Source organism: Podarcis muralis, chromosome 6 (assembly GCF_964188315.1).
Source record: "Podarcis muralis chromosome 6, rPodMur119.hap1.1, whole genome shotgun sequence".
Classification (NCBI taxonomy): domain Eukaryota; kingdom Metazoa; phylum Chordata; class Lepidosauria; order Squamata; family Lacertidae; genus Podarcis; species Podarcis muralis.
Genome location: NC_135660.1, coordinates 57,427,812 through 57,447,257, shown reverse-complemented (window position 1 = coordinate 57,447,257; position 19,446 = coordinate 57,427,812). Strand labels below are relative to the sequence as shown.

The 19,446-nt window shown below is 40.1% G+C and overlaps 1 protein-coding gene across 4 annotated transcripts in view; it reads right to left on the bottom strand.

The window, feature by feature from the left end:
* The window catches only part of DOCK1 (dedicator of cytokinesis 1), a 359,595-nt gene that overhangs the window by 64,906 nt on the left and 275,243 nt on the right, over nt 1–19,446 (bottom strand). For all 4 annotated transcript variants that reach the window (XM_077930360.1, XM_028729952.2, XM_077930362.1 and 1 more), the window contains 3 exons: nt 16,354–16,508; nt 1,735–1,820; nt 1,389–1,545 (listed from right to left, as the gene is read on the bottom strand). In XM_077930360.1, the coding sequence (XP_077786486.1) occupies nt 1,389–1,545; nt 1,735–1,820; nt 16,354–16,508 (398 nt within the window). The remainder of the gene's footprint in view (nt 1–1,388; nt 1,546–1,734; nt 1,821–16,353; nt 16,509–19,446) is intronic.

Here is a 19,446-nt window from a genome sequence, read left to right as displayed (position 1 = left end):
GAACTTGATGAACGTTTTCAACCTCGACAGACTGAGATGGAATTCAGAGTGAAATCTGAAAGTGAAGTATACTTTATGCTACAGTAATTCCATCAACAACAGGCCACTCTTATGGAAAATAACGATCCTGAAGGTGGAAATTGCCTTGGAAGAAAATCCCCCAATAGTGTGATTATGAAGTATCTCTCATTTGAGACACAATTTGCTAACAGACCAACTTAGTAAAGCCTCATGTCCACCTGCTCGCTGTATCCTTTGCATGCACTGATGTTTCTTCTGCACTGTACATAAGCCTATGAAGATTCTTCTTCATGTATCTAACAAAGTAGCCTGTAGCTCTAAAAAGCCCACACACTTTAAAGGTGCCACAGGACTCTTGTCATTTTTTAATAACCAGGCTATTTTACTGAAGTTAGATTTTATCACTGGATCTTCTTTTCCTTGTATTTGTAGTGTACTTAGATGGATTATGACAGCAAACCCATGCTGCAAATGGATTAATACACTTCAGAAGTGAGGATCTGGGGAATTGAAAATAGAGGCAAACACAACAAATACAAGTTATAGAGAAGAGCTAGAAAAATAAACCTCTTAAACTTTTCCGGTTTGATAAATTGCTCTAATTTCCTTTATAACTTTTGAAAAAGCAATGGAAGCAATCCTAGTGCCTTAAAAACAAAAAAAAATCCTGTAAAGTTTCCAACAGGCAGAATCTTGTCACTCTAATTCTACTCAGAAAAGCAGGCAGTCTCTTCTAAAAGCAATCCACATTTCACTCTACAGATCATGATCAATAGCTACTTCCAAGGACTCTCTCCCCTCCCCAAATTAAGTAATAGCACTACTACTGACACAAAAGTTAAATAATGAGGCGGATAGCCTCTTAAACGATAGCTCAGTTTACCAACAGTACACTCATGCAGTACAAATACCAATTAGAGATATAAACAGTAAGTTGCATATTCTGCAAGTATTTCTAAGCTTATTAAAGCATCAAGTATGTCGTGAGGAAGCCCAATGATCTAAAACTTTGATTATCAAACTTTTCTGAACACCTAAGTTCATCTCGCGTCCTCATCCTTGGATAAAAGCTTTCATATTTATCTGAATTTCTGAACACTTGGGCCACACTGATTGTAAAATTGTGCAAATCCGCTTTTGATTTTTTAAAAAAATGAATAGCTTTGGTCAAACATCGTAACAGTTCTATTTTTCCTATTGATACTATGTGCATCTAATTTCATGACGTTTCTCTTTAAAATTGGTTGTGGTTGTTGTTCTTAACTTGCTAAAATAATAAAAGGTATGTTTCCTAGCAAGACCCCACTGTTACATTTACAAATTCAGCAGCCACTCTAAATTCAGCCAGTTCATTTCTTCTCACTCACCAGCACATTGACAGTACAGCTCATGCGGTTTTCCTTGTTTTCATCATGCATAATGGTTCTGTAATCCAGAAGTCTCTCCATCAAGCGAACCACAAGTTTAACAAAATTTTCACCATTTTTGGCAAGGTACTTATGTTTTCTACAGTGTTCCAGGAGACTGAAAATATAATTACAAAAACATCGTTAATCACACTCGGGAGCAGGAACTTGACTAAGGTGTAATTTTAAATATTTTGTATCATTAACATATTTTAATTATTCCTAGGCTCCTAAGTTCATTATAATCTTATTGGTATCTCTCTTGACTATGTTCTAAGACAAATCCCACTGCTAAACCAACACTTACATTTTGTCAAATAACACTTTATACTGTTCATCTCCTCTGCCTCCTTCTACTTCATGATCCAGCTTTGTGATGATCTCATTTTCAAACTACAATTAAATAGAACAAGCATAAATAATCAGCACACAGCAAATATTTCATTTTATTACTGTAGAAATCAATGGGTCATAGATTTGTTAAAGCTCACAACAAGATATATGACCACTGTTTTTCAGCTTGATTGGCTTTTAACAGTTTGAGATCTCTCATATTAGGCCATGTGTAATGATCTGTTGCCCAACGAGGATCTTTCAATTCAGAAAATACTTGGTCATGTTGTTAAATGGGGCTTAGACGATTGCTTTAAGAAAATCTAAATAAGGTATCTGATTAGCCGAATAAGGGGTGGGGAATAACACGCCGAACAGGCACACAATGTCCTTTACAATAATTATAATAGCAACAAATGCAAGCAGTTTGAAGCATCATTACTGATGATATATAACACCTTAGGCAGGACTGCCAATTGCATCATCCAGTTGGATGAGCACCCTAACATCTATTTGAACTAGAGAAGTTGGCTCACCTCAGAACACATCTAATGGCTATCTCCAAAGATATTTCATTGGGGGGTGGAATTTGTAAGCTGAAGCAGAAAAGAGCTAGTCAGGAGGTTAAAGAGAAGGGTGTAACAAGACCATAGGGATGGAAATTTTATTCTGGCAGAAGCATTCTAAATTGGATGGTGGCATTATGACAAGTAACTGAAGCAACAGATTATTATTAATATATTCTTCTCATACACGTATAGTCTTATTTTATTATAATATTAAATCAATAGTTGTACAATTAAAGGTATCTGACATGCTGCAGCCTCATTTCTAAGAGTTATAAACTAGTGAGTAAGTGTACAGAGAATTGGGCTGTTAATGTGGAAAATGAAGAGTTTTTGAGTTGCAGGTCCATGTTGATGCTGAGAAGTTAAGTGCTAGCTCCGCATTGAAGATTCGGAGTAGAAAGACCACAAATTTTAAAAAATCAGTAGAACACTTAAAAGTTCAACAGTTCCTAGCAATTATTAACTTAATAATTATTTGTGTGCGAGACTGGACCTAATGGTCAGGGATACCTTTGTGTGTGCGCGCATCTTTGGCCAGATGTGATTGATATATGGAGTCGATTCTAATTTTATTTCTCTTGCTTTAACTTTATATAAATGCAATGGTGTTAGGAACAAGTTTTCCTCTCTGTTTCTTCCCCTTCCCCTTTCATGAGGTAACACCCAAAGTTCTCCCTGGGTCTTTTTCTATATCATAAAGCCATGGTTGGACATGCATTCAAATAAATGTGCAAACCCATAATCTGGTCTTGATCACATTCTAGCCAGTTCACATGTAGCATGAAACCACGGTTAGCACCAGCAAGGAGTAGTACCACCTTTTCTTTCTTTCTGCTCATGGCAGCCATTTTGGGTTGACAACCATGACAAGATCTGAATACCAGCACCTCATTTTTCACTCCAAAAAGCTATGGTTACCAGTCTGTGCAAGAACTAGAATGATCCAGGATAAAGCACTGGGATTGAGTGCTCCCCCTACCCAATGTGTCATTAAAAGTATGTTGTGATACTTTCAGTTTCAAGGTATCTTAGCTTGTTGTTACATAGGAACCAGAAATTGTGGTTTAAAACAAGCTCTAGTCAGTTTCCAAGCAAGTCAGCTTCAAACTAGAGTTTGCTTTAAGACAGAAACTCAGGTTTGTATGTAAAAACAAGTCAGGCTTATTTGGGATGGGGTGGGGAATAGCTGCACAGGAATACCAAAGGAGGGAAGGGGGCACTGTGTGAGCCTGAGCCATAGGTTTGTATCTGAACAAGCCTTACGTACAGAAATGAGATTAAAGCAGCACTGTTTAAAAAACCCCAGATTATCCACATGTTGATAGTTACATAATGAAAAGCAGCTGGGCATGTTTCAATTTGCTGCTGTGTGCCTGGCAGGGCTCTGAATTTTGCAGTTCCCCCACCTTCTGTTCTCCCTCCCCATTTCACAATGCTCGATAAATACCGTATAACTTGGATCTTATTGGTTGCAGTTTAGTATTGGAATCTGCTTAGTGTCTGACTACTATTGCTGGCTGGCTGTGTTTTTGTTCTCTTTGTAGAATTATTGTTTTATATTGGGGTAGCAAGCATGGTGCCCTTCAGATTTTGTTGATGTCTCATCGTCCTTGACAGATACTGGTTGGGGCTGATGGGACTTGGAGTCCATCATCATCTGGAGGGCACTGTGTTGGCTATCCCTATTTTATATGTGTACCCCACCCTAAGATCAATTGATATAGGGCTGGTTGGAAATGTTTTAATTAATAGATAAAATAAAAAATAAAGGGCATAAAGACTGCAATCATACACATCCGGGGAGCATAGTTATAGTTCAGTGACTAAACTATATATTGTTCAGTGACTAAACTATATATGGACATGCAATGTTAGTGAGGGTGTCAGGGGCTGGCTAGACAAAGAATGGTGGGACACACCAGCTGCGGAACCCCCAAGGGAACCTCCAGAGGAAGGCTCAGAGCCTGGGGATTGGGGGTGGGAGGGAGAAGATTGGGCGAAGGAGTTGGATGCTGAAGGGGAGACAGGGTTTAGTGAGCAGGAAGAGCTGGTGACAGAAAGCAGTTCAGACTCCGAACAGAGGAAGGAGAGCAAGCAGCTGCTGAAGAATCCAGGGAACGCTCCCCCCCCCCCCCCCCGCTTCTGCTGCGACAAGGTCCCCTCCTAGTCTCCAACAATGTACAGGAAAATGAGGAGAGCAGAACAGAGGCCAGAAGTACGCAGACATAAGAAAGTCTGAGATTCCTTGGGAAACATCCGAGAGAGGAGGAGCCTTAGAAAGAGTGGAAGGCAAGACCTACTGGGAAGGGTTGCTGAGTTGTATGTTGCTTCCTTGAATAAAGAGTTAATTCCACTGAGCCCTGTGTCTTTTGTGTTGACCTGTGTCTGACTCCAGCCATGACAGAGTGAGAGAAAGGCAGGCATAGTTATATAGAATCTGTCAACATGTGAGGTAAATGCACTCAAGGTCCAGATACTACAGGGGATCTTGTGGTGATTTTTTTGATTTATTTTTTAGCCCTTATGTCTTCTAATTCTTTAACTAGGGTGGTGATTTTTTTGATTTATTTTTTAGCCCTTATGGCTTCTAATTCCATTTTGTGCCTTCCATGTTTCCTCTTACATGCACTGATTGCTTCTAAAATCCACTCTGCTTATCCCAACTTTTCATTTATTTCTACTACTTCTCCTAACTAAAGAGGAAAAAGCCACCTTCGAATTCTAATGAAACCTCAAGTGTTCATATCATAATAAATTATGCAAATAATGTGCATAATTCAAAATGATTACAGGTTTGGGACTTACTTGTCACTAAGATAGTATATACATTAGAGGCATCAATCATTCAAACTGATGTTGCCTAAAAGTAGTCTGGCAATGCAAAACGGCCTCTACCTGGGCATACAACCAAATCTGAAAGGACTTTAAAAGTCCTTTACAGCACCAGTGTGGTATAAAGGATGACAGCACAATCAAGGATGTAAATATGGTATAGTACAGGGAGTCCAAGCAATTGATTTCTATGGCAAGCATATGCACTCCAACTAGGAGGAACAATATATTTATATATAATAATAATAATAATAATAATAATAATAATAATAATAATAATAATAATAATAATAAAAAACATATATATTTGAGCAACTATATATCAGGGAATGCTTACAAAAAGATTTTAAGTCCAGTGTAAACTCTAGCTAAATTTTGTTTGCAAAGAGCAGTCAATCCACTTTGGAGGAATGTTCTTTTGAGATGCCACATTCAAGTTCCAAAGAACGTTCACAAAACGTCCGATTTGCAAGGCGTTCAACTTCCAAGGTACGACTGTACATTTCTTGATGTGAAATAGATATTTGAAGTGCAGCAACACTAACCCACAAAATCAGTGAGGGGGCGGCTCACAAGTAAAAATATGTCAGTTACAAAACCTGACTTACTTAGCTCAACCGAATGAAGTAAACATGTACCTGCCCAAAGCAACTCATGACTCTCCAGACCTTTGAGATGGAGGAATTTATTCTCATTTCAGTTATGAACAACTGCATAGCTGCAGAGTATTTTTCCAAGGAATTTGAGACATTCGTTCTTCAGTCATTACACTGTCTCTATGATATACCTGGTATGAACTCTTCCAAAGTGCACGAAATGGCAGTTAAGTGTCCATTTGGAACTTTATATGTCATATACCTGCAAGATGCTGGTCACTATGATGTGTGGGGGGAAATAGGGTGCATGCATATTGCAAGGACCCTATGAGGATCACAAACACCTGTGTGGTAAGCACTTGACATACTCATACTACATGGGCACCACTCCAATGAGGGTAGTGTAGCCAATTTTGCAGTAGCCAAGCCACCTCCCATCCACACTGCCCCAGTCCTTAATCTACTCCAGGTGGCAACATGGTCCCCTACAGATGTTGTGGGACTCCAACTCCCATCATTCCTCTCAGCTATGCTGGCTAGGGCTGATGGGAGTTGGGATGAAAACAACATCTGGAGGGCACCACATTGTCTATGCAAATCTAAATCATCTCACCCTACCTCCTGTTTCTTAGTAGCATTGTAACGGGGGGAAACATAATGCTGGAACTAGCTATTTTACATATACAAGTGGAGACCTGAAACAGAAGTTGGAAGTGTGAGAATGTTCCTCCTCAAGGCTCCAGGAGGACTGGAACAGAAGCTTGGATAACACTTTTGGTGTAAGGGTGTGTTCACATCTAGGGTGGCTGGGGGGACATTTCAGAAGGTGGAATTCTCTCCCTTCTGAAACCTGCCCAGCTGCACTATAAACTAACTCATGGTTAGGCAAACTAAGGCCCTGGGGCTGGATCCAGCCCAATCGCCTTCTCAATGTAGTCTGTGGACCGTCCTGGAATCAGCGTGTTTTTACATGAGTAGAATGTGTGCTTTTATTTAAAATGCATCTCTGGGTTATTTGTGGGGCATAGGAATTCATTCTTCTTTTTTTCAAAATATAGTCCGCCCCCCCCCACAAGGTCTGAGGGACAGTGGACTGGCCCCCTGCTGACCCCTGAACTAACTAAAAGCTTCCAGATCAAAATATAGTCACTATATTTCTGTATAGAGAGGGGAAGAAAGGTTCAATGTGTGAGAAAGGGAAAATGCAACATTCCCCCCCCCCCTCAAATCTCCCTATATAGTAGTGGTTCTTAACCTTTCATGGACCCATTTCAGATTCTGATGGAGGTTATGAATCTTCATACACAAACCAAGTTCTGCATACAATTTATTGTATTGCATTGGAATTCATTTATCTTTTTTGCACCCGAGTTCATGGACCCATTGAAGTTCAACCACAGCCCACAGCTTAATAACTTCCCATATAGTGTAGGGAAGGAAGTGAGCCACATCCACCTAACCTAATCTGCCCCTCCAAAATCCTGTCAACTGTTAGGCGTTCAAGCCTTGCTTTCCGCTCCCACTTCATCCCCCCCCCCCAACCTACTTACCATTCTCTAAATCTTGGAAGCCTCCTGAGCATACATCTCTATCAGACCACTTTGTGTTTTCCTTCCCAAGAAAATAGGGACAGGATCACCCAAGTCTCATATTGGAGGGACAGATGCAGGATTTCCAGAACTCGAGTCTCCAGCTGATTTTGGACTACAATTTCCACCATCCCTGACCACTGAGTCCTGCTAGCTAGGGATAATGGGAGTTGTAGTCCCAAAACAGCTGGAGACCCAAGTTTGGCAAATTAAAGGATATTGGCTTTCGGTTCCCAAAGAATTCAAAATTATCCATGGATCCTCCAAATTTTGTACCTAGGATACATGCAGCTTGTATACACGTGGAGCGGCTTCTCCTTCCCCGCAACCATCACCACAATGTCATCTGACGGACCATTTCCCCCTGAGATGAGTAGAAAAGATGCAGCAACAGCATCTTTCCTTTCTATTGTAACTTTAAAATAAATAAATCTATGCTTGTTGTTGTAATCATCTTATATAAGCTGCTTTGTGCAATCTGCCTGAAAGGGATATAAAAAAATACTGCAAATAAATAAATAATGTTAAATTACTTTGCGCTATTTTGTTATGTTTCTAGGGCTTCCAAGGAATTTGTAGGAAATGGATAATGATGCATTAGAAGGGCACCCATCTAAGCCATATAAGCTCCCACCTTAAGAGCCATGATTCGGAGTGATTTCTTTCTACACAGATGGTTTTGTTTGGAAATAGTTGCCAAAGGAGAAGCAAAGGTAGAAGTACAAACCCTTGCAGTTCCACCTCTTGCCAAAATATTGTCTCAAGTAGCCTTGGCTTTATGACTTTTCAAGCCAGGGGATCCCAGCTTCTGGTGACATTACAAGAAGGCTGGGCGTCACGGGGTGTCAAACGACTGCACAGTGGACACATGACCATGTTTATGGAGTTCTATACACTCCATATGTATCCTTCTGCTGTTTTAGAAAGTTAAGGCTGGAAAGATATTAAAAAACTGGCGGGGGGGAGGGCTCAGTGAAAAAGGATTAAAATGCAACTGCAAGATAAATTGTTATTTGACCTTCTGTGCCCCCAGTGAGGCAATGCAATTCTTTAATGTAATAAATGTACTGGTTCAAGGAAGGAAATTAAAATGAGAGAGAGAGAGAGAGGAATAATCCAATCCACTCCTTGCAGTGCAGGCTCAGAGGTGCATCCCTATAGTGCAAGAGCATGCCAAGTAGTAGTTTAAAGCAATATAGTACAGAAGAGAAGTCACAAATCTTCGCAGATTCTCTAATAGGGTACAAAAATGGAATTGCCTTCTTTGACACTTGCTGCAGAAATTATCCACTGGCTGATTATCTATTCGTATGAGATGGCTGGTATGCGGAGAGGGAAATTATTTGTTATATATATATATAAAATCTCTGACATTTTGATGACACTAAAACCACTCCATCATGGGAAACTAAATGCAAATTGCTTCAAGTTCTACTTAAGGAAACTACAGCCATGTTGGTTTCATTTGGGAGACAAGTTTGGTGTACTGTAAACATTGTTTTTACAGCATATTGGCTGTTCTTGAGATGTAAAGATGGGTATATGTGGGTATACAACAGAAGCTCCCACCTTTCACACAGGGCTGATTTGTTCTAGGGCCACATGGCTAGGACAGCATGTGAAGTGCAACTCTAGGGTTGCAAGTCCCACATTTTCAGCTATAGACCTTCATTCTTCTCCATAGTTAATTTACGGGCTCAGTATGGAAAGGAAGAGATTGCTGTGAGCTTAAAATTAAACAAAAATGATGGTGCTCCGAAAGGGTTTTTTCCCCTGCTTTCTGGTGATGGTGCCACAATTTGAGGGTGGCTTTGAAATGCAAAGTTTCTCAGTTGAGAAAGCAATCAACAATTATAAGCTGAAGCTGAGCATCTTGTGCCCTGCTTCTAATTGGTCACTGTGATGTGAGCATTCACTGGTGTCACCAAACCTTATCATTAAGGCCTGGTTGCTCCTGGATTGTTCTGAGTGTGCTCAGGCCTAAAGTACGCAGGAGGAACCAGCAGCAAGAGTTGGGGGTAAGCTCTTCCCAGTTCTTTGAGAAAGCAGTGAAAAACTGAGTTAGCCAGAAGGCAAGCCTGGAGGAGCTCACCCATCACATCTATTATCCAACTTCTACATTGGAGAAAAGGTTTTTGGTTTGTTTTTGTTTTTTGCTATTTCTACGCAACTGTCTCAAGCAAAGCTTTATGCAACACATCAATGTGCAGCTTAATGACTGCATATCCAGCTAGCAACTGTGTTCATAAATGATGCCTCTCACCTGACATTAAGAGTTCTTATTAATTCTTGAAGCAGCAGGAAGAAAGGGGAATCTGCTTGTTCCCAAGGGCAAATATCATACCTGTCTCACCATGGATGAGGTAGGGATCCCACTGGTGAAGCAAAGAAACTGAGGCAGCACCTCCTTACGTCTTGAGTTATTTGAATATCTCAGTTGGCCAAGTAGCTGTTTCGTTCCATACACACACCGTTCTATGTTTATTATATTATTATCTCTAAAGCATCAGCTATGGACATTCCCAGGGCTTGACAGCACTTATCAGCACCAGCTTCCAAAGATGGTGCGAGTCAAAGAGAGTCCAGGGAGGCAAATGCATCCTGTTTTTTTCCTTCGTTATTTTCTTTCATCTGTCTAATTTTTTTCACTTCGTTCCAGTTGCTTTTCTCTTCTCTCACAGTTTTGCCCTTCCCTGTAGCTATGATTACACTTTGCAGCCCCACTTGGCACCTTCTCTTGTTAGACTTGTCCTAATATGACCTGTGTGTCTATTTTTTCATTGTTGTCATCCCTTTCTGCTTGCCCTTTCACATGCTTGGAATTTTCTCCATCCTCATAATCTCTGCGCGCTTTCCCATCTATTAAAAGTCACTTATCTCCTGGTCCTCGGCTTCTCGCATTTGGTGGAAATAAATTTGAATTTATTTATTGGGGTATGTATAAGCCACCAAACATTAAAATAAAACACACATATCTACATAGGCAACCTCCATCAGTTCTGTAATAGTATAAATTAATTATAACACAGTCTGAATCCATGAGCACTCTGAACCTTTATGCATAAAGAGTGCCCTAACTGCATTTTTGTATTTGCACAATACTCCCATCAGACTTTAGTTTTTAAAAATGTCAGCTATACTGCACCCAATGCACAGGTCATGAGGGCAGTATGAGATGTAACACACCTTCTGTAGTTTATCAGTTGCCTTTCTTTTTACATCATGATGGGTGTCTGTCACAGAAGAGGCTGAATGAATAGCCCCCAAAGAAACAGAAAATTACTTAAAACTAAATAAAAGCTTCAGCCAAATAATGGGGCATGATTGATGGAGGTGGTTAAGACAAATGTGCTGACATTTGCCACTTAAAAAGAAGACAGATGAATGTTCCCATGTTGATCTTGTACAGTAGGGGAGCACATACCCATCAAAGAATGAAAGCAATCAAAAAACAACAACACATGCCATTGGAGGTGGACGTTGTGTCACTCATTGCTAATTACATCACAAAAAGGTCCAAGGAGATTCCTGTGAAACTTGTGGAACCAGTCAGAACCACATTAGTAGCACCACATTAGAACAAAGCTGGCAGTATAATTGCAGAGAGAAAAAACCCTTGGAGTGAAGTATTACACTGTTCAATCCCAAACTACTGTCCCTCAAATATGTATTTTCCCATCTTTTAAATATCCTATGAAGAATAAAAAAGTGACATCATGTTCCTTACCATGCAATTATTTATGTGGCAGTTTTGAGGTGGGGTAAGTAAAGACTGGGGTGTTAAACCACAGAGCCCAGGGCTTGCCGATCAGAAGGTCGGCGGTTCGAATCCCCGTGAGAGGGTGAGCTCCTGTTTCTCGGTCCCTGCTCCTGCCAACCTAGCAGTTTGAAAGCACGTCAAAGTGTAAGTAGATAAATAGGTACTGCTCCGGTGGGAAGGTAAACGGCATTTCCGTGCGCTGCTCTGGTTTGCCAGAAGCGGCTTAGTCATGCTGGCCACATGACCTGGAAGCTGTACGAAGGCTCCCTTGGCCAATAAAGCAAGATGAATGCTGCAACCCCAGAGTCGTCCGTGACTAGACCTAATAGTCAGGGGTCCCTTTACCTTTAAGTAAAGATTATGATTGCACATAATCATTTGAGAACTTCAAATGCAGTGTCTGATTAGTTACTTCTGTAACAGCCAGAAAGCATGAAGGAAAAAGCAAGAAGAAAATGCATCCATCCTCTGATGAGGTAACAGGAGGCTTAGGCTTTCTGTGAGAGTTTGAGGCCAAGGAAGGAAACTTAGAATTTAAACACACACATACACCAACTTTTTGCTGCACACCAATAAATTAATGTAATCTATCAAATTTCTCACAAGCTAGATCTTTGGTATGGCACAACAAGATTGTCCTTAAGATATTTTTGCTTAGTTTTCGAGCCTTCATTTTTCAGAAGTTTAGAAGAGCATAAAACACAATGCATAAAAGCTACCTCTAAATGTATAAAACAACATAACAAAAATATATGAAATTCCTCTGCAAAATAAAATGGGATGGGATTATTGTCATACAATTTGTTTCCCTTTCCTACTTTGAACCCTAGTGGCAGGTCAGTAATTTCCATGCTCCATCATAGTTACGACATTACTGCAGAGTAGCTTACAAAAATCATTATGCTCCATGATTTGATTTAACAGGATGCATCAAAATCTCCCTTTTCCCAGAGCTGTGTATCTAGTGGTGCTGAAATTTTTCTTTGCTAGTGATTTTCAATTTATTTTGTAAATAAAACAACTCAATCAGAAACTATTCACAAGGATACAAATGCTATTGTTTGTCTATTGGCCAATAATCACTGCTATGACCAAGGGGAGCATTTGTCATAGTCTGCATAGGAGAGGTATACTTATCCTTCACAAACAAAGCTAGAAGTGTTATGCTGAGCTGAGTCTTATTAGAAATTCATGTTAACACCTCTTGGAAGGGAGGTAAAATGTTAGCATCTATAATCCTTTTTAGTCTATCAGATTCAACAAAGTCCATTAATTATGTGGTGCATTTAATTATGGATAGCTGGATGTCAGACAATGGTAAAAAGACTGATTTGCATGATCATGCTATTTAACCCGTCCTGCAGTTCCCTTAAGACCTGCAACATCATTGCTTTATGACCCCCACCCTTGGCATACCTATTTACATACCGCCCATGTGACTTGGGTTGCAATCCTATACACACTTACCAGGGAGTAAGTCCCACTGAACTAAACTGGATTTACTTCTGAGTAGATATGTATAAGATTACACAGTTAAGTACTTCATTAGGGTTTCTAAATATTTTAGGGTGCTTCCAGGAGCAGTGATATGTACTGCAAACAGCAATTATTAATTTTCAAGTCCTGGGGAAATAGAAGTTAAAACATCAACAGACAACTAGATAAGACAGTGCCGCCTCATTGATATTACAATTTATTGTCAACTTCTAGAATTGAATAAAAAGATCCTCTGCTTCTTCTTGCTGACAGTCCCAACCCAATTACCTGCTTTTCATAACAGAACTCTGGCCAGAGGTGCTTTATTTGCACCAGTAGTTTTGTGTTAGCAATCATGTGTATTATCCATTTGTTTATCTTATATCCTTGTGTGTTTTTTTATATTTTATTTGCAGGGCTCTGTTTGCTTTTTATGACACAAGATGGATATACAAATGGATGTTGTATATTGCTGAAAGATAGATTTGCACAATAATTTTACTTGGTTGCAAGTTCTTTGAGGATACTTCTCTTAGCTTACTTCTAGGAAGTAAGATTAAGACAGACAGAAAGAAAACATTTGTACAGAGAGAGAGAGAGAGAGAGAGAGAGAGACCACGATCAGATTATTTTATGGAATAAATTATAACAAAATGGTAACTGCTACTAACTGTTGTGTTTTACACATTAGATGAATTCATTACATTGGCCACGGTAGCTAGAGATTCCATGTTCAGATCTAAATATTGGGAAGGAATAACACAGAAGGCCTGGTCTATTACAGCTTACCTAGGAATATCCATGGAGCACCTGGCTGGTACCTCATTGTGAGTAACAGAACGCTGGACAAGATAGTCTAAAACAGCAGGACTGTTCTTATGTAGTCTCCTGTCAGAAGCCATGGGAATTAAAACTGGGAGCGTTTGGTTCTGTACATGCCTCCCCATGTGGTCAGCCCCCCAGAAATGCATTTGGAGGCATCTTCCTACACTGGGAAGTATTCTCAGGCTCGGTATTGGCCCTGTCCACGCAAGTTGGCTAGTGGTCCTCTGAAATAGGAAAGACCTATTAGAGTCTTCCTGCTCAAGTTCTTCTGTGTTTGTTTGCTGATTGGTTCCTGACCTGGTTCCACAGGTGTGGCTCCTGCTTTGACCTCCTAGACTCCCAGCACAATTTCTGACAGCTGCCTATGGCAGATGGATGCAGGATACATGCCTGTATGCAAAAACAGTAGGAATACCTACTTGACTTAAGGCTACATCTGGATGATCAGCATGGGGATTGTGACAAACTTTACGTGGCTTCTGGGCATACCAAATCAGTGCACTTGATCCTGTAAAGTCCTGCAGCTATTTCTGCCCTTAGGCTTTGGTCTCCTTTGAGGTATGCGTCCTGGATATGGTACAGAGCATTGGAGCTGCACTAGCCTTGCAAAATGCTCCATGAAAGTAGGAAAGGCATAACCTTTCATTAACATCCCAAACGTGCAAAGCTTTTAGCCTTCCCAGACACTGTGAGTGTGCAGAGTTAAACCCAAAGCTTTTGTGCAGAACATAGGCAGTTAATCATTTGAGACACAGCTTTCACTGTACAACTTTTGCACAGCACAGCTTTGCAGATAACAGCACCAATTCAAGCAAACTTCTTATTTTGACTCCCCGCTCCCCCCCAAAATACAGCACTGGTGGAAATTTTATCATCTCATATGCATGATTTTAAATGTATGTGTATGATAGAAATAATTTGAACAATGAAAACAAGCCAGGTATACCCATTGTGTGATTATCCTCTGTGTGACTGAGGTTCAAAACTCCAATCAATTATGTATAGCTTGCTGGGTGATATTGGGCCGATTTCTCAATCAAACCTACCTCACGGGCAGTTGTGAGGCTGAAATGGCCATCTCATGAGAAGAGAAGACTCCCTGGAAAAGACCCTGATGTTGGGAAAGATTGAGGGCACAAGGAGAAGGGGACGACAGAAGATGAGATGGTTGGATAGTGTTCTCAAAGCTACCAGCATGAGTTTGACCAAACTGCAGGAGGCAGTGGAAGACAGGAGTGCCTGGCGTGCCCTGGTCCATGGGGTCACGAAGAGTTGGACACGACTAAACAACAACAACGTTTGCTTTTGTGTGTGCAATCTTGTAGGCTACCCTGAGCTCCTTGGAGAAAGAGCTTTCCATAAAAATGGAGAAACAGAACAGGGTGTGCCAAACCAAGAGTGACGAAAGGTAATTTAGAACAAAAACAATGGCTCACAAAATGGATACTACTTTTCAGGCTTGCTTTCAGATGCTAAAACCACAAAGGATGTGCAAAGAAAGGAGATGAGGTGAAATAAAAGATTAAGATAAAGGACGCAAATTGTGGTGCCTTGATTTCATCTGACTAGGCTTGTCCCTCCCCTCCCCACCCCCCACCATGAGACTGCTCTCTCTTACATTAGCAGGAGCAGGACCAAACCTGGTAAATCAGTTATTGCTACTTGTGGCTGTTATTCTGCCCGACGACAAAGTGGAGAGAAGCTGTAAAGACGAAGGCAACTCCCATCATAGAAAATCTTTACTTACAAAGTAATTACCTACTCTGGTGCCAAGACTGAGTTCATGTAATCAATTCTCCAAGGAATTGCTAGCCGATAGGATTTCCAAGGTTATTTGTTCACACAAACACCTCCCCTCTCCCCAGTTTGGTGAACCTGATATGCACTCTTGTAAAATTTAGCTGTTGAAAAGTAATATTGCCTTACATGTGGTTCTGCCATATATCAGGTGCATTTTGCACAGGAAACTATGGGAGAATGACATGAACATGTATTTTATTTCCTGCTGGATTAACATTTCCCTAGAAAAACTGATCATGTAAACTCAGTGACAACAGAAAAGGTTTAGCTCTGAGGATTATTAATCTCATGTCATTCTTACAGCACACAGTAGAAAGAAAGAAAGAAAGAAAGAAAGAAAGAAAGAAAGAAAGAAAGAGACTGAAATAAGAGTATATTTCATATAACAGTTGTCTGAGAATGATATAGGACTTCATGTTTTCAAATTAAAGTGCTGTGAAATATTCCTCCCTCACACATTGTAGGTCTGCTGTAAAAAGGGAGCTAATTTAAACTTTGTTGATATGACTAATAAGGTTAGATAATTGTCTTTCTGGCAGGTAATTTAAACAGCAGGATAGCAATCCTTGTGTGAGTGCCTTTTTGAATGGAAAGAAGACAGTCTAGCCACATTTGTTTCCAGGGCTGCACAGCTGTAACTTGGTGGTAGTGCACAGGCAAAAGGTTCTAGGTTGAAAACGCAGGCAAGACTAGGAAAAATCACAGCCTGAAACCCTTGGGAGCTACTGCCAGTGTAGACTTTACTGAACTAGATCAACCAATAATCGGATGCAGTATAAGGAGCCTCTCAACGCCACTATTAGGAATGAGAAACTGAGAAGGGATGCCAAAGAACTGAATATTCTGGTAGCAAAATCAGGGCTAGATGTATAGCCCACTTTGAGCAGGATGACAATTGAATCTGCTTGCAACATCCCAACAGCGACAGGAGGGAACACCAAGCTTTCTTTGGCAATGTGTTCTGTTCATGGCTCCATTAGTTCCTTATAGGCATGCAGGTGGCAAAACTATAGATGTAGGTCGCAGGTTGTGGGGTTACAAATTGTGTCGGTCTGCTTCATACAGATAAAATAAAATTTGCTTTGTGAATCTTTCTTGGACAAAAGAAAAGCATAGTTTGGTACTCTGTAAACAAAATGTACTTACCATCTGAAAGCCTCTGGTACTGGTAGAATGAAACTCGCACTGCATCATATCGAAGAATATTGGGATGGTAGCTTTTCTAAGTTCAGTTTCAGGGATCAGTGTCATTTCTAACATAGGCCCCACCATCTCAGGAATGAACTTGATTTTATGTTGGCCTGAGGAGACAAAAACCACCTGAATTTAGAAAAAGAGGCTTAATTACAGCCAAGGCTCTTCAGTTTTCAGAATCAAAATTTGTTCTGAAAAAGAAAGGCAGGCAATAGTAAATAATAGTATTCCGAAGATATACAGAGCACATTTGCCATAGCACAAAAAGCAACTAGCAAACCATCCAGGTTTTACAAAACAGAACCTCGAAATCAGATGTCTCTTAGCCAGAGTTTAAGCCCTTTAGGGTGGACTCTTAGACAGTGCTTTTTGTAGAAAAAAATCAAAATAATGAGAAATGATATTTAAACAACACTGGATAATACCTGCCAATATCTTTAAACTAAAAAAGGTACCCCCCTCCCCAGCTTAGCTCATTATTGTCCCATTACTGCCAATCTATTCATCACCTGCTGAGTCAGCATTCTTTTTATCTAAATTTAGTCGATACTTAATATTTGTTCTAGTTCCAACACTTAATTCAAATTTCCTAAATTAACATTAAGCAAGTCTTCACAGTAGTTTGCCTTCTTCGTCTGTAGTATATTTTGACATTGCAATTACAAAGTTGCCTCCTTATAGATAGAATCTTAGGATAATCTTAAATACGGTAACTTCCAACAAGTGGAAGACAACCCTTATTCTTCTCAATACAGACTGATAATACAAGCTGACGTGCTAGTTTAAGTTACCAGTGGTGAAAGAGAGGGAGAGAGAAATTGCATTTTTAGAAATATTAATTAATAGTTGTTCAACAGAAGTAGCATTTGAAACGTTATTTGTAAATATATGATTAAAGGTACATACATTGAATCATACAATATTTAAATTACACAAAAATGAAAGATGTGATAAATATTGCTAGTGTTTTCAAAACATTTATCTGCTGTATTTTTAATCATAAGTCTATTATTTCATTATCACTACAAACACCTCAAGATATGAAGCTGAATATAAGCTAGGGCTACAGTAAGTAACACTTCAGGTATTTGATTATCAAAAATTTTAATTATACACCTGTTTAGCACTTACTTCATCCTGACTCACACTCCATATGTAGAAACAAAGTTAAGTTCCAAGCAGAAACAAGAATTTCAAAAGAGATCTATGTAGGAATGATTACCAAATATATTTTGAAGAAACATATAAGGTTGGCTAGTCACATAGCATAAATCTGATGTTCTTGTAGACTTCTGGACATAGAAAATAAGTTTGAAATGAACTCAGAACTGCTTAAGAATCACTTTGCTTCATCTCTTATAAACTTAGTAGTTTTATTGACTGGGTGGAGGTGGGAAGGCTCTCTTTTGATGGTAATGTGATTTGCCATGCACTCTTCAAAATCTGCTGCATTTGGGAGTTGTTATTCCGCTGGATGGAATCTGGACTTCTGCCTCAAAGTTGTTTCCTTATGGCACCACACAGCAGTGGACAAGCTCTGAAGCTTTGCAAACATGGCACCAGGCAGAAGAGCAGCAGTCAACACCAGCTGGTTAGGCACACAAGGTGTACCGAAGTAGAAAAATGTTTAGGGAACAAAGTAGGAGGGTGAGGCAAGAACCCCAACAATAGCTAAATGAGGACTGGGCATGCTTAGTGGCCCTATAATGTCTTGGGAAGGGAGGGAATGAAAACTGAGGGGGAAGGAAACTGAAGAGTATTCTGTAAAATAACTAGGATGAATGGAATACTGAACAGGAGCACTGTACACAGCAAGGCTTTGTTGCAGGCCCCACTTGTATTTTTATATTTCTTGAGCAATAGCGATCTTGAACTTAAAGCCATTCACATTGGTGACCACCACCATATCTTCTGAGCCATGAAAACTGTGACATCTACGAAACATTCCATAGCTTAATTAGGTTCTCTGTCTAATTCATTTATCTAGGGAACTATATTGAATGCACTGCCTGAATCAAGAGATGTTGTCAGGGATCGAGTCTGGCTTAGGTCAGCACTAAAGTAGTAAGTCACCAATGCCAGTGAAGTTAACTCTATATTCGAGGGGAGGGGGAGGATACAGTTCATGCCTAGTGGTCTCAGCAACCCTTCCTGGTAGGTTTTGCCCCAATTACACACTTGTGAGGACTGAAGGTCCCCACCTTCCCACCCCCCTCTAAGGCTCCTTCTCTTCAAGGTTTCCCCGCCATGCAGTTTCAAACTGCATCTGCATACAACTAAACTCTGTTCTGCTCTTTTCATTTTTGTGTGTGTGTTCTTGGAGACTAGGGGGAGGGGAGCTGGTTGCAGCAAGACGGGGAGACTCCCTGAATTCTTCACCAGCCTCTTGACTGTCCTCTACTTCAGCCTCAGAGTCTGAACTACACTCTGCCACAAACTCTTCCTGCTCACTAAACCCTGTTGCCCATCCAGATTCTGACACCTTCCCCTTAGTCTTCTTCCTCTGGCCATTTGTTGTCATCCCACCACCGCTGTGCTAGCTCTAAGGCCTTTTTGACTGAGGGTTCCCTAGGGAGTTCCCTGGCTGTTGCCTCCCACCACTCTTCTGCATCCAGCCAGTCCATGACAGATGTGCACTTTGCTTATAACAACAGTATTAGCTGTTCATAGATACCCTTGAACAGGACACAGCTCCAAAAAGAAATAAAAGTCTACATATTACAAAAAATAAAAATAAAAATGTAATAGTGCTATTATAGTTGAGCATACTCTTAAGCAGAATATTCAGTGGTAAGCCAGGAAAAGCTTTTTTAAAAACATGAAAACAGTATAAAGATTTATTTCTATTTCATTATTACTACCATTCAGTCTTCCAGGTGACAGTTCTTTTGTACTATACCTGAAAACTGTCACAGCAAATAGATCAGAAAATGAATTATAGTGACACAATGTTATTTGTCAGGGAGACCATCAATGCCACAAAGTTCTTGTTTTGTCACAAGGCTCCAAGTTTAGGGATTGAATTTCAAGACAGAAAGAAAAATG